This window comes from Macrotis lagotis, chromosome 2 (genome assembly GCF_037893015.1).
Source record: "Macrotis lagotis isolate mMagLag1 chromosome 2, bilby.v1.9.chrom.fasta, whole genome shotgun sequence".
Classification (NCBI taxonomy): Eukaryota; Metazoa; Chordata; class Mammalia; order Peramelemorphia; family Peramelidae; genus Macrotis; species Macrotis lagotis.
In genome coordinates, this window is record NC_133659.1 from 251,112,760 (window position 1) to 251,126,080 (window position 13,321).

Consider the following 13,321-nt stretch of genomic DNA (forward strand, 5'->3'; position numbering starts at 1 on the left):
ATGTGAACTAAACAGAATGAGATGGCAAGATTGTCCCATCTGTATCAAAGGAGGGAGTATTTGCATCAGAGACATGCTAAAGCAATTGAAACATTGAAGGATTGAAAGATTCCTCTAATTTAAAGCTTTAAATATTCTTTGAAATTATGCTCTATATGCTGGCATTTTATGAATTATAGAACATGAAAGCAGGATACTTTGAGCATTCAGGTTTCCTTCTTTTCCTCACAACTATTTGTCATGCTCTGAAGTTCCCCTGGATTAAGAACAAATACCACATTTTTACCCAATTATAAATTTAAATACCCACCAGTTATTGTTTTTGTTAGCAATTGTTTGCAAGATTCACTTTGATGGGTATCAGTACTATACACTGTACTGTTTTTGGTGTGTGGTGCTAAGCCTATTTACTATTCTATCACTTTTTACAATTTCTTTTCAAAGGGAAACCACTTATTCATATCCTCAAAAATTTTGGAAGACCTGGATGCATGCATGAAAATATAGCATGGTTAAATATTTTATTAGGAATTCATAAGTCAAAGCAATATGAGAGGAAATCTAAGGACTAAAGATCTTTATAAACAGAAGTGTTCCTTATAGCTCAAAGCAATGAGATATTCCTTAAACCTAGGTTAAAAAGAAAGTTATTGCAATGAAGAAATGAATACTCTTGGTCAAAATCCACATTCATAGAATTATTCTCTTAAAGTGATGCTTTTCTACTCTTAGTTGTCAGATATGTGTTTTGAGAAGGTGTTAAGAAGGTATCATTTTAAATTATTTGGAAACTGTCAAAAGTATTCTCAAATAATTTGGACTGGCATCTAAAAGGGAGTGTTTTCTTCTGTGTAGGTAAGCATTGAAAAATAAATGAAAAGCTTAACAGTAATACCACAGAGTATATCTTAGTGCCCACATCAGAGACAAGAAAGAACTGCTAAGATGGGGGGAAATATCCAGTATGGATGTTGCTGACTATGATTTTTGTTATATATTTGAATGGTTTGGAGTTGTAGAACAAGGCTGTAGCTGTCAGAGTATGAGGTCCTGCTGCTTCAGAGGTGTCAAATTATTACTCCTCAGCTGGAAGAAACAGCATTTTGGTGCCAGGAGCCTGTAGACTTTGGCACATGTCTTATCCACTGTTGGCACATGTGACTTGCACTGTGAAGGAATTTTTGGTAGTGTCTAAAATACAATTTTCTGATTTCTGCTGTACGTTTTGTCATCAAATATTAAAAACCAGTGGGGGGGTGAATAATGAAGGACAGTAATGAGTTACAGAGTCTTTCATCTCTGGGGGGGGGGCATATGAACTGAACCCAGGTTTGTGGCATGACCAAATGCTCTTATTTTCAAGACCTCAAGGTGGTTGGAGTAGTAATGAGTTTGTGTTTTCTCATTGCTTATTATGAATAAGCATCCAGATCCTGCTAAAGCTATCATATGATAAGATCATGGATTGAGAGTTTAGCATGTTTTCACATATTGTCTTGTCCAACCTCCTATTTTAAAGAGGAGACATTAATTCTCACAGTGTTGAAGTGACTTGCCCAAGGTCTCACCATTCTTATTTGATCCAGAACTTTTCATTCAAATCGAGTGCCTTTCCACTACCCTCATGCCCTCCCCAGTCATATCATTCTACTTCATTATGTCCTTAACAATCCCTCTTCTCTAGCCATGTCAGTCTCCTCATTGTTCCCAAACAAATTCTCCCAGCCCTAAGCCTTTGTTAATGCTATTCTCAATCCTACTCATCTATCTACCTTGTCTCCTACCACAAACACCTTATTTTTTCCCCTTCTGTCCACTCTTCCAAATCCTATTTATACTAAATGTCCAGATTATCTCTTGCTTTCATGACATCATCATGCAAGCAGTTGTCTCCAACCATGGAGATCTCTAACTACTCTAGCATGTATTACGTATATCCTCTTTCCCTTTTTGTTACTTAAAATCATATGCTACCTTCTTGTTTGATGTGGACTTGTAGAATCATAAACTCAAAGCCAGTTATACTGTTTTCATTCCCACTCAAAATGTTCATTTTTTACTTATGAGACTGTCAAAACACCTTTAGAGTTATATATTTTCTTTCGATTATAATTAGTTCAAATATTGTATGCCCAGAGGGAATCAAACTGTCCATAATCTTTGATCTAGTAAAACTAGACCACAGAGAGATTATAAGAAAGGAAAACAACCCACATGCATAAAAATATTCATAGCAGCTCTTTTTGTGGTGGTGAATAATTAGAAATTGAGGGGATGCCCATCAATTGGGGAAATAACTAAACAACTACAGTATATGAATGTAGTGCAATACTGTTGTACTATAAGAAACATGGACTTACATGTATTGATGTAAAGTGAGCATAACCAGAACAATGTACACAGTATCAGTCACATTGTGTAATAGTCAGTCATGATTGACTTACTTCTTGTCAGCAATGCAATGATCCAAGAAAAGTTTAAAAGACTCATGATGGAAAATGACATCTGCATCCAGGGAAAGAATAGATAGAGTCTGACTACAGGTTAAAGCATACTATTTTTATTTTCTTTTATTTTTTCATAGTATATATCTTTTGTTCTATTTCTTCTTTCACAGCATGATAATAAGAACATGTGTTTTACATGATTGCATATATATTATCTATATCAAATTGGATACCATCTTAGGGAGGAAAAAAGATATGCTTAGGGGAAAAATTTTTTAAATTCATATTTTATATATAAAATGAATGTTAAAAATTATCTTTACATATAATTGAAAAAATAAAATACTATTTACTAGAAAAAATATATTATCAGATATATGTAGATGAATAGAGTTCTGAAAGTTTTATATAATGAATAACACTGAATAAAATAATGGTGTCAAAGCATTCAAGACAAGAAATAAACTGAAGACAGTCACTTGCTACCTAAGAATCTGTTAAGTATCTTGTGTGAACCATTACAGGCTATGAGATATGGTACAATGATCTCTCAGACATGAATACAAAGGTAATATAAAATTTACTTAAAGCAGTGATGTCAAACTCCAATAAAAATGAGAACATTAAACTTTACATAAGAATTTCTGTTGGGTACATATTGACTTAGAAAATCACATTAATATTATGTACATTTTATTGTATTTTCTTAATGTTAGATATTTCTCAATTATTATTTAATCTGGTTTGGGCAGCACTTGGGAGTCATGTGGACTGCAAGTATATTTGAAATATGTATTAAAAGTAGGTGAGCATTAAGAATACGTGTTGACTGCTGCTTCCCACATTGTTCCATATTCCTTGTGAAGATGCACTTGAAATCTACAAGTAGATATAACTGTGGGAGATGGAGTACCATGAAGCCTGAGAAGTCACCTCCTTCCTGGGTTTTCAAGAAAGCTGTTTTCTTCCTATATAATCCTAATATATGTCCAGCACATCTCCAACTTTGAAAGAATTTGTAGCTAATCAAATGGATATTGTTTGGAATAAAATGAGCTTTGGAAGAACTCTTGAAACTTCCTAGAATTTGATGTAAGTGAAACTGATTCTAAGGGACTTCCCCAAAAAAGAGGGAGTGGAAGAATTCTCAATGTGCCATGTAAATCAGATATAAAAGAGCTATTTATTTTCCCACACAAAAGGTATATTAAAACCAATGATAAAGTACTTATAGTTTGATAACTTATAAATACTGCCACATGTTATTAGAAAGCTGAAACTTAAAATATTAAAGCAAGCAACATTTTGTGGGATCATTCAATTGTCATCTTTCTTTTAGCTAAGAACAAAAATATATTTTTTCTAAATAATATTTTTGAAGAATCTGAAAAATATCACATCTTGAACACTGATAATTTCCTTATATATATATTATATAATATATATGTATATATATATATATATATATATATATATATATATGGAAATTATAGGAAAAGTCTTTTCCCAGTGTTTTTTTTTAAATGAAGTCACACTGAAGAGTAAAGGGCTTTACCAACATGTTCTGACATTTACTTTTCTGTGATGGACAAGTCTGAGAATATGGGCTCAATGCCCATCTTTTTTTAAAATTTAAGGCAATGAGGTTAAGTGATTCACCCAAGGTCACACAACTAGGCAATTTTTAAGTGTCTGAGGCCAAATTTGAACTCAGCTACTCCTGACTCCAGGGCTGGTACTCTATCCACTGCACCACCTAGCTGCCCCTAGTGCCCATCTTTTTAAATTGTCCTAAGAATAGCCTAGCTCACTATAGAGAAGGTCATTTTGTTTAGACTAACCTCTAGAGAATTAATTATTTGGCCACATATAAAATAAACAAAAATATCAAATGATCTACCATAATGTGTGATCCTCTTCCACCTCTTCAGTGTTAGTAGCAGAAAGAAGATAGAAAAGCTAAGAAAAATCTCATCATCTTGAAAAATATCTCTAAACATTAATGTAACTTGATTTGAGACAATTAAAATATTAATAAAGGAGTTGAATCATAGCAATTACATATTTTTACTATAAATGAAAACAAAATATAAGCAAATTGTAGCCTTAGAGTAATAGCATATTCTCCTTACAAAGATTTGGTTTTATTTTTCATTCAATGGTAAAGAGTGTCATTTCAACTTAAAGTAATGATGAGCATAAAAAAATCATCATATTACTTACATGGTAAAATCTCTTGCAGAATATGAGAAGGCAGAAAAATTCTGTGAAATTCCAACTTCCAAAATTGAAGATGAGATATTCTAAAACCCAGGGACTTCAAGCTAAAGGTAAGCATAAAGGTTGCCAGTGAAAAACATGGCTTGGGATCAAGAAACATACAATGATGCAATTTTGTGGACCACACCAATACTTTTTTAGAAGAGAATTTAATGTCAAGTATGAAAAATATCTCAAAAAAAGAAAAAAACACAAAAAAGGAATTATCAAATCTAACAATTAGCTCATTACAATCATTATTATTCACCCAGAAGAGTAAAAATTACTCAATAAACATAATTCACTTTTAATTTAATCTTAACTTGTTTGAGCATAGCATGAAGTCCAGATTTATGGTCAGCCAGCATATGACTATGACTTTCTTTAATGCTTCTACTACCAGATAATTTGGTGGTTGTCATTTTTTCCTTTGAGAAGTTGTATAATATTAAGGAAACAAGTTCCAATAGGACAATTGGCTTCTAACACTGGGAACTTAGTGAACCAGAAGGTAGTATCCACATTGTCCATTCTAAAAACCATTAGTAATTGACCTGTGCTCAGAGAAGAAAGATATCAACTCACTGTTCTTATGGCTATTTTTGCCAGGATATGGGAAAGGAGAGAAAAATCTCCTACTATTCATATTTCTGGAAATACAAGAGAATACTGGAAGTATTTTCCAAATTAGAAGACTTAATAGGTCTAAAAGGTCAAAAAATCTTGCTTATATAGCCTACCTGGAAAAGAGTCCAATCTCTTGACATTCATGAACCAATTAACTTTGATACAGACCTCAGTTTTGGTGGGTCTTATGATGGCATCCAATTAAAATGAGCTTACTTTACTAAATACATATTCAGCTTCCTTGGAGGTATTCTTATGATAACTTTTACTATATTCTCCTTATAGTTAAATATATGCTATCTCAGCAAGTCACACTGGATATTTTGGGCATATTTGTTCAGATTCCTAATTACATATCTGTAATTTGGAGGAAACTTATGAAGTTTTATGCTTTTCCTTTTTGTGATTTCCTTGGTGCTTGAACTAAAGTCTCAATAAAATCTACATGATAGAGTTAATTTAATGTTTTAATAATTTAATGTTTTTCCATGATCCTCATCTCCTACTATATATTGTCTAATAAGTAAAAAAGAAGAGAAGAGAAGAGGAGAGGAGAGGAGGAGGAGGAGAGAGAGAGAGAGAGAGAGAGAGAGAGAGAGAGAGAGAGAGAGAGAGAGAGAGATACTGAGACAGAGAGGAAGAAAAACTTTTTAATTAATATTTTATTTGCTTTCCAATTATATACAATGGTCCTTCCTTCCCTTGCCCCCCCCCAGAAGGCAGTCTGATAACTTTTACATTGTTTCCTTGCTATACATTGATCAAAATTGAATGTGTTGGGAGAGAAATCAAATTTTCTCCTTGAGAAGAAAATAAATATTAGAGATAGCAAAATTATGTAGTACATAAGACACTTTAAGAAAATTGCAGGTAATAGACTTTGGTCTTTAAAAGCTGCACAGTTCTTTCTGTGGGTACAGATGCTATTCTTTGTCACAGGTGCTTTAAAATTGCCCCGATTACTGTATTGATGGGATGAGCAAGTCCATTAAGGTTGATCATCACCCTGATGTTACTGGTAGGATGCATAATGTTCTTCTGATTCTGCTTATCAGTTCATGCAAGTCTTTCCAGACTTCTCTGAAGCCCTCTTGGTTTCTCATAGAATAATAGTGTTCCACAACATACATATGCCACAATTTGATCAGCCATTCACCAATTGATGAATATTCACTCGATTTCCAATTCACAAATAGGGCTCTATGAATATTTTTGTACACATGATGTTTTTACCTTTTAGGAAGAAAGACAATCTAACGAATCAAACAAAATTTGAAAAAGTTTGGGGAGCCAAGATGGAAGCATGAATCTAGCATGCTCCCAGAGCTTTTCCTTACATAATGTTAAATGAAGCCTCTACACAGAAACTAAAGCTACAGATTCCAAGAAAAGAAAAGGATTTAAAGTTTTCAACTATAGACATCTGAAGCATTTTCAGTGAAGGTCTATGTCTTGAGGGAAAAGAGGGAGGTAGGAGAGCCAGGTAGGAGAGCAGGAATGCCAGCAGGAGATTTTCATCCACAGAGCATCCCAGATCCCAGCAGCTGGACAACAGCACAGGTCCTGGCAACTAGATAGCAAACCAAAGGAGAGGGTCCCAACTCCAGACAAAGTTTGACCTCTGAGAACACTGGTACAAAATTCAGGACAAACCACTGCATAGGCTGAGCCTGGACATAAAGGAGGAAAAAACTTCTGCATAGTCAACATCTTGACCAATGATAATTCAGGAATCAGACCCCAGCCCTTGCACAAAAAGCTGTGGACTATACTCTCTATACCTGGGCACAGAATTCAACAATCAAAAAAGAGCAAAAATGAAAGAGTGCTAACCAGAGAAAACTACTATGAAGATAGAGATGATAAAAATGCCATCACAGAAGAAGAAAGAAGGGACAAATTACATAGAGGGTAAGCCTCAAAGAAATCTATGAAGGACTCAATCCAAAACTTTGTAGAAGAGCTTAAAACAGAATTTAAAAAACTAAAGAAGAGAGGTAAAAGAAAAATGGAAAAAAGAATGAAAAATTTACCAAAGAAGTCAACTCCATTAAATGTAAAAATAGCTAAATTAGAATGTAACTCTTCAAAAAATAAAATCAACCAACTAGAAAAGGAATGAAACTCATAGAAAACTTAAAAAAAATCAACTGCAAAGGGAATACAATTCATCTAAAACTCAAATTGACCAACTGGAAAAGGAAGGACAAGAGTTATCTGAAGAAAATAAAATCCTAAATATTAGAATTGGACAAATAGAAACTAATGAATCCATGAGACATCAAAATTACATCAAACAAAATCAAAAGGTTGAAAAAGAATTGAAAAAAACTCATAAAAGTTTCTTTAGGAAAAACAAATGACCTGGAAAATAGATCCATAAGAGATAATTTATAAATTATTGGTCTACCAGAAAGCCTAGATCAAGAAACAGAACTTGGAAAATACCTTTCAGGAAATTATCAGGGAAAATTGTCCCAATATACTAGTTCAGGTAGACAAAATAATATTTGAAAGAATACACAGAACTCTTCTAGAAAAAGACCCCAGGATAAAAACTCCAAGGACTATCACCCCCAAGACAGGACCTGGTTCTAAATGCATGTTCAGTTCTTGGGTCACAAGAGAAGCTCTCCAGAGACTTAAAGATATGACTTTCAAATCCATAGGATGTCAGAAAATGTGAGAAAGTTGGCATTTTTTCTTACTGTTGAACTCTCATAAGCATGGTCTTATGATTCCCCACATTATTTGGTAACTTAAATCATGTTATTCAGATGTCTTTTTGCCTTCCTCCTAAATCTTGAAGAGTTCTAATGGAAATGTATCACAAATCTCATTCTCTTCTATCTCTTTATGAGTACTCTTGTACCCTATTCTTTATAATTCAACATGAAACATACCTTTTACTTTTTCAATTCATTAACATTTTTATTTGAAATCTTGAGTTCAAAATTCTATCCCTCCCTCCCTTTTGTCCTCCATCCCTAAGACAATAAGCAATCAAATATAGGTTATAAATAAATGAACAAATATGTAAAACATTTCCATGTCATACACGAAGACTAGAAGTAAAGGAAGCAAGGAAGGAAGGAATGAAGGAAGGAAGGAAAGGAAAGGAAAGGAAAGGAAAGGAAAGGAAAGGAAAGATAAGGAAAGGAGGGAGGGAGGATGGAAGGAGGAAAGGGAAGAAAGAAAGAAAGAAAGAAAGAAAGAAAGAGTTAAAGGAAGGAAGAAAAGATGGAAGGAAGAAGGAAAGAAGAAAGAAGAAGAAGAAAGAAAGGAATGAAGAAAGGAAGGAATGACAGGAAGGAAGGAAGGAAAGAGAGAGAAATAAAAAAGCAAGGAAGGAAGAAGGAAAGAAGTAAGAAAGAAAAAGAAAGGAATGAAGAAAGGAAGAAAGGAAAGAAGGAAAGAAAGAAAGGAAGGAAGGAAAGGAGGAAAGGAGGGAAGGAAGGAAGGAGAGAGGGAGAGACAGAGAGACAAAGAAAGAAATAAAAACAGCATATTTCAATCTATATTCAAACATTATCTGTTCTTTCTATGGAGGCATACTTTGGGATTGTCTTGGATCATTGTATTGCTGAGAAAAACTGTCATTCACAGTACTTCATTGAGTAACATTGATGTTATTATGTACAGTGTTCTTCTGATTGTGTTCACTATCATTATGTAAGTTATGAATGTCTTTTGACTATAGAACTAACAATGGCATTTCTAGATCAAAGAGTATTCACTATTTTCGAGTTCTTTGAACATAGTTCCAAATTGTTCTCCAGAATGGTTGGATCAGTTTACAACTCCAGTTATTGTAAACATTAGTTCATAACTAGTATGCTTTACTGTCCCAATTTTCCCATATTTCCTCCAACATCCAACATGTTCCTTTTATGTTATATTATCCAAACTGTTAAGTGTGAGATGGTACCTCAGAGTTGAAGCACACATTTTTTTTTATTTGAAACACACCTTTAAACCAATATCATGATCTTGAAATGACTACTTGGCTCTTCTGGGGTCAGGCAATTGATAGTGAATGTGCACTATTTTCAGCCACAAGGAGATGACCATATTTATAACTACAAATTTAAATTTAAAATATACAACTTAATTTTCATAACCCTTTCAATATATGAATAATATGCAAGAAATAAAATAATTGCAACTATCTCCACAGGCTAAGATTCAAAGTATTTTAATGAAATAACAATTGAGGGGGTGGCTAGGTGGTGCTGTGGATAGAGCACTGGCCCTGGAGTGAGGAGTACCTGAGTTCAAATGTGACCTCAGACACTTAATAACCTAGCTGAGTGGCCTTGGGCAAGCCATTTAACCCTATTTGCCTTGCAAAAACCTAAAAAAAAGAAATAACAATTTAACTAATATCAGAGAAGACCAACTCAAACACTTAGACTGTCATTCCTACAGACTCCTGCATTCTAGTTGGGTTGTGCAATAGGACACTCAAGTTTAATGGTTTGGAAATCCATTCAGGAATTCCCTTGCTGCTCCTGCCATAAACTCTGACAGTAACCTTTTCCTCTTAATTGTGCTTACTCCAACTTTCTGAGACAACAAGCAATAAAGCTCACCTCTTTACTAACCTCATACATAAACACACTGTGCATAAGAAGTAAAGGAAAGTAGAAGTTTGTCCTTGCTGGAATAATCAGCAAAAGAGAAAAGCTTGAATCTAGAGTAACAGATCTTAGCAAAGAAACAAAAGAGAACAACAGACTGGCAATGAAAATGTACTGAAGCCAAAGAGAAGTAATAACATTTTAAAGAAGCAATCTATCTATCTATCTATCTATCTATCTATCTATCTATCTATTATCTATCTATCATCTATCTATATAAAACAATCACTAATCTTGAAGATAGGATGTAGATAGATATCACAAGTATTATAGATCAAAAAATGATAAATTAAAAATCTGAAGACCATAATTCAAGAAATAATACAAGAAAATTTCCTTGAACATTCGAAACTTGGAAAAAAATATCAACTGAAAGAATACATAAATCACTGCTGGAAAATATAAAGGCTTACTACTCTTCCAGGGAAAAAAGATGGACATTTAACGAAATGGAAGAATTCCAAAAATTTCTGATGAAAAGACCAGAGCTAAACAGAAAATATGGACATCAAACAGGAGGTTCAAGAGACACATGAAAAGGGAAAAAAAGGGGGGGGGCGGTAAAAGAAAAAAAATGCAATAAATGTAACTCTAACTTTGCCAGAAATTATGAACATTCATGACCTATCCATGAGACTACTATCTAATGGGATGTAACTGGCTTCAACCCCATTTGGGAGAAAGATCTAATAACTCTCAGGAATTTAGACTCTATTTGATAGAATAAACAGAACTAGAAGGGTCAGACACTCAGAATTTTCTATGACTTAGATAGAATGATCTAAAAAAAATACACTACTGCCCTAAAAAGGGGGACAGGAAAGAGACGGCAGGAGGGAGGCAATTGAATGGGGTAAAGCGCATTACACTAAGAGGTACAAAAACCCTATGGTAATAGTGGGGAAAAAGGGAGCAGAGGAGAAACACCTGAATCTTCTTCTCATCAGACTTGGCTTCAAGTCAACCTACACATACTCAGTTAACTTATAAAACATCTAACCTTTCAAGTATTAAAAGGGGAAAAGGGGAGGGGGGATGGAGAAAGGGAAGGGGAGTGGGGGAAATAAGGGGAAATAATAAAAGGAAGGGAAGGGAAAAGGGAAAAAGGGAAAGGGGAAAGAAAGGGGAGGGTGTGATATAGGAGGGCAAACACACTGAAGAGGGTGGTTTTCAGAAACAAAAGACTGGGGAATATGGATAAAAGGGGGGGGAAGGGGGAAAATACAAACAGATGGAGATAGCATGGAGGGCAATAAAGAATTAGTAATCATAACCTTAAATGTGAATGGGATGAACTCTCCCTTAAAACGTAAGCAAATAGCAGAATGGATTAAAAACCAGAAGTCTACAATATGCTGCTTACAAGAAACTCATTTGAAGCAGAGATATATATAGAGTAAAGGTAAAAGGTTGGAGCAAAATATATTTTGCTTCAGCTGAAGTAAAAAAAAAGCAGGGGTAGCAAATCTTATCTCAGACGAAGCAGCAGCAAAAATAGCTAGCGTTAAAAGAGATAAGGAAGGAAAATTTATCCTCCTAAAAGGTACCATAGACAATAAAGTCATTTCAATATTCAATATATATGCACCCAGTGGGACAGCATCCAAATTCTTAGGGGAGAAGCTGAAAGAATTACAGGAAGACATAGATAGCAAAACTCTACTAGTGGGAGACAGCAACCTCCCGCTATCAGATCTAGATAAATCAAATCATAAAACAAACGAAAGAAATTAGGGAGGTAAATAGATTGTTAGAAAAATTAGATATGGTAGACTTATGGAGGAAACTGAATGGGGATAGAAAGGAATATACCTTTTTCTCTGCAGTACATGGAACTTATACAAAAATTGACCATGTACTAGGACATAAAAACCTAATGATCAACTGCAGAAAGGCAGAAATAATGAATACATCTTTCTCAGATCACAATGCAATAAAAGTCATATGCAATACTGGGCCAAGGAGATATAGACCCAGAACAAATTGGAAACTGAATAACCTCATTTAAAAAAATGAGTGGACCAAAAAACAAATTATAGAAAGAATTAACCATTTTATCCTAGATAATGATAATAATGAAACAACATACCAAAACCTATGGGATTCATTCTAAACAACTCTCAGGGGATATATTATAGCTCTAAATGCTTATATGAATAAATTGGCGAAAGAGGAAATCAATGAACTAAACATACAACTAAAAAAATTAGAGAAAGAACAAATCAAAAATCCCCAATTAAGTACCAAATTAGAAATTCTAAATATTAAAGGAGAAATTAATAAAATTGAAAGCAAAAAAACTATTGAATTAATAAATAAAACCAAAAGTTGGTATTATGAAAAAAACCAATAAAATTGATAAACCTCTGGTGAATTTGATTAAAAAAAGCAAGAAGAAAACCAAATAGCTAGTATGATAAATGAAAAAGGTGAACTCACCACCAATGAGGAGGAAATTAAAGTAGCAATTCAAAATTATTTTGCCCAACTCTATGCTAATAAATATGATAATCTAAGTGAAATGGATGAATATTTACAAAAATATAAGTTGCCCAGGTTAAATGAAGAAGAGATTAAATACCTAAACAACCCTATCTCAGAAAAAGAAATTCAACAAGCCATTATTGAACTCCCTAAAAAAATCTCCAGGGCCTGATGGATTCACAAGTGAATTCTACCAAACATTTAAGGAACAATTGGTTCCAATCCTATATAAACTCTTTGGAAAAATAGGGAAAGATGGAACTCTGCCTAACTCTTTCTATGAAGCCAATATGGTACTGTTACCTAAACCAGGAAGAGGTAAAACAGAGAAAGAAAATTATAGACCTATCTCCTTGATGAATATAGATGCAAAAATCCTAAATAAAATCTTAGCAAAATGATTACAAGTCATCACTAGGATAATACATTTTGATCAAGTAGGATTTATTCCAGGAATGCATGGTTGGTTCAATATTAGGAAAACTGTTAGTATACTTAATTATATCAACAACAAACCTATCAGAAATCATATGATCATATCAATAGATGCTGAAAAAGCTTTTGACAAAATACAGCATCCATTCCTATTAAAAACACTAGAGAGTATAGGAATAAATGGACTGTTCCTTAAAATAATTAGCAGTATCTATCTGAAACCATCAACAAGCATTATACTCAATGGGGAGAGGCTAGAGGCATTCCCAATAAGATCAGGGGTGAAACAAGGGTGCCCATTATCATCACTACTATTCAATATTGTATTAGAACTGTTAGCATCAGCAATTAGAGAAGAAAAAGAAATTAAAGGAATTACAATTGGGAAGGAAGAGACAAAACTCTCACTCTTTGCAGATGACATAAATG

General features: G+C 33.8%; 1 protein-coding gene and 1 long non-coding RNA gene across 4 annotated transcripts in view; one reads left to right on the forward strand and one right to left on the reverse strand.

Moving 5' to 3' along the window:
* Positions 1–13,321, forward strand: part of LOC141514700 (coiled-coil domain-containing protein 91-like) — a 500,695-nt gene that overhangs the window by 330,486 nt on the left and 156,888 nt on the right. Inside the window, exon 3 of one of the 2 annotated variants that reach the window (XM_074225709.1) lies at positions 4,690–4,777. In XM_074225709.1, coding sequence (XP_074081810.1) covers positions 4,690–4,777 — 88 coding nt within the window. Of the gene's footprint in view, positions 1–4,689; positions 4,855–13,321 lie in introns of those variants that run through there. The other variant, XM_074225708.1, reaches the window with a different exon arrangement.
* The window catches only part of LOC141514702 (uncharacterized), a 344,275-nt gene that overhangs the window by 232,401 nt on the left and 98,553 nt on the right, over positions 1–13,321 (reverse strand). For both annotated transcript variants that reach the window (XR_012476086.1, XR_012476087.1), the window contains one exon: positions 4,671–4,771. This is a non-coding gene — a long non-coding RNA (uncharacterized LOC141514702). The remainder of the gene's footprint in view (positions 1–4,670; positions 4,772–13,321) is intronic.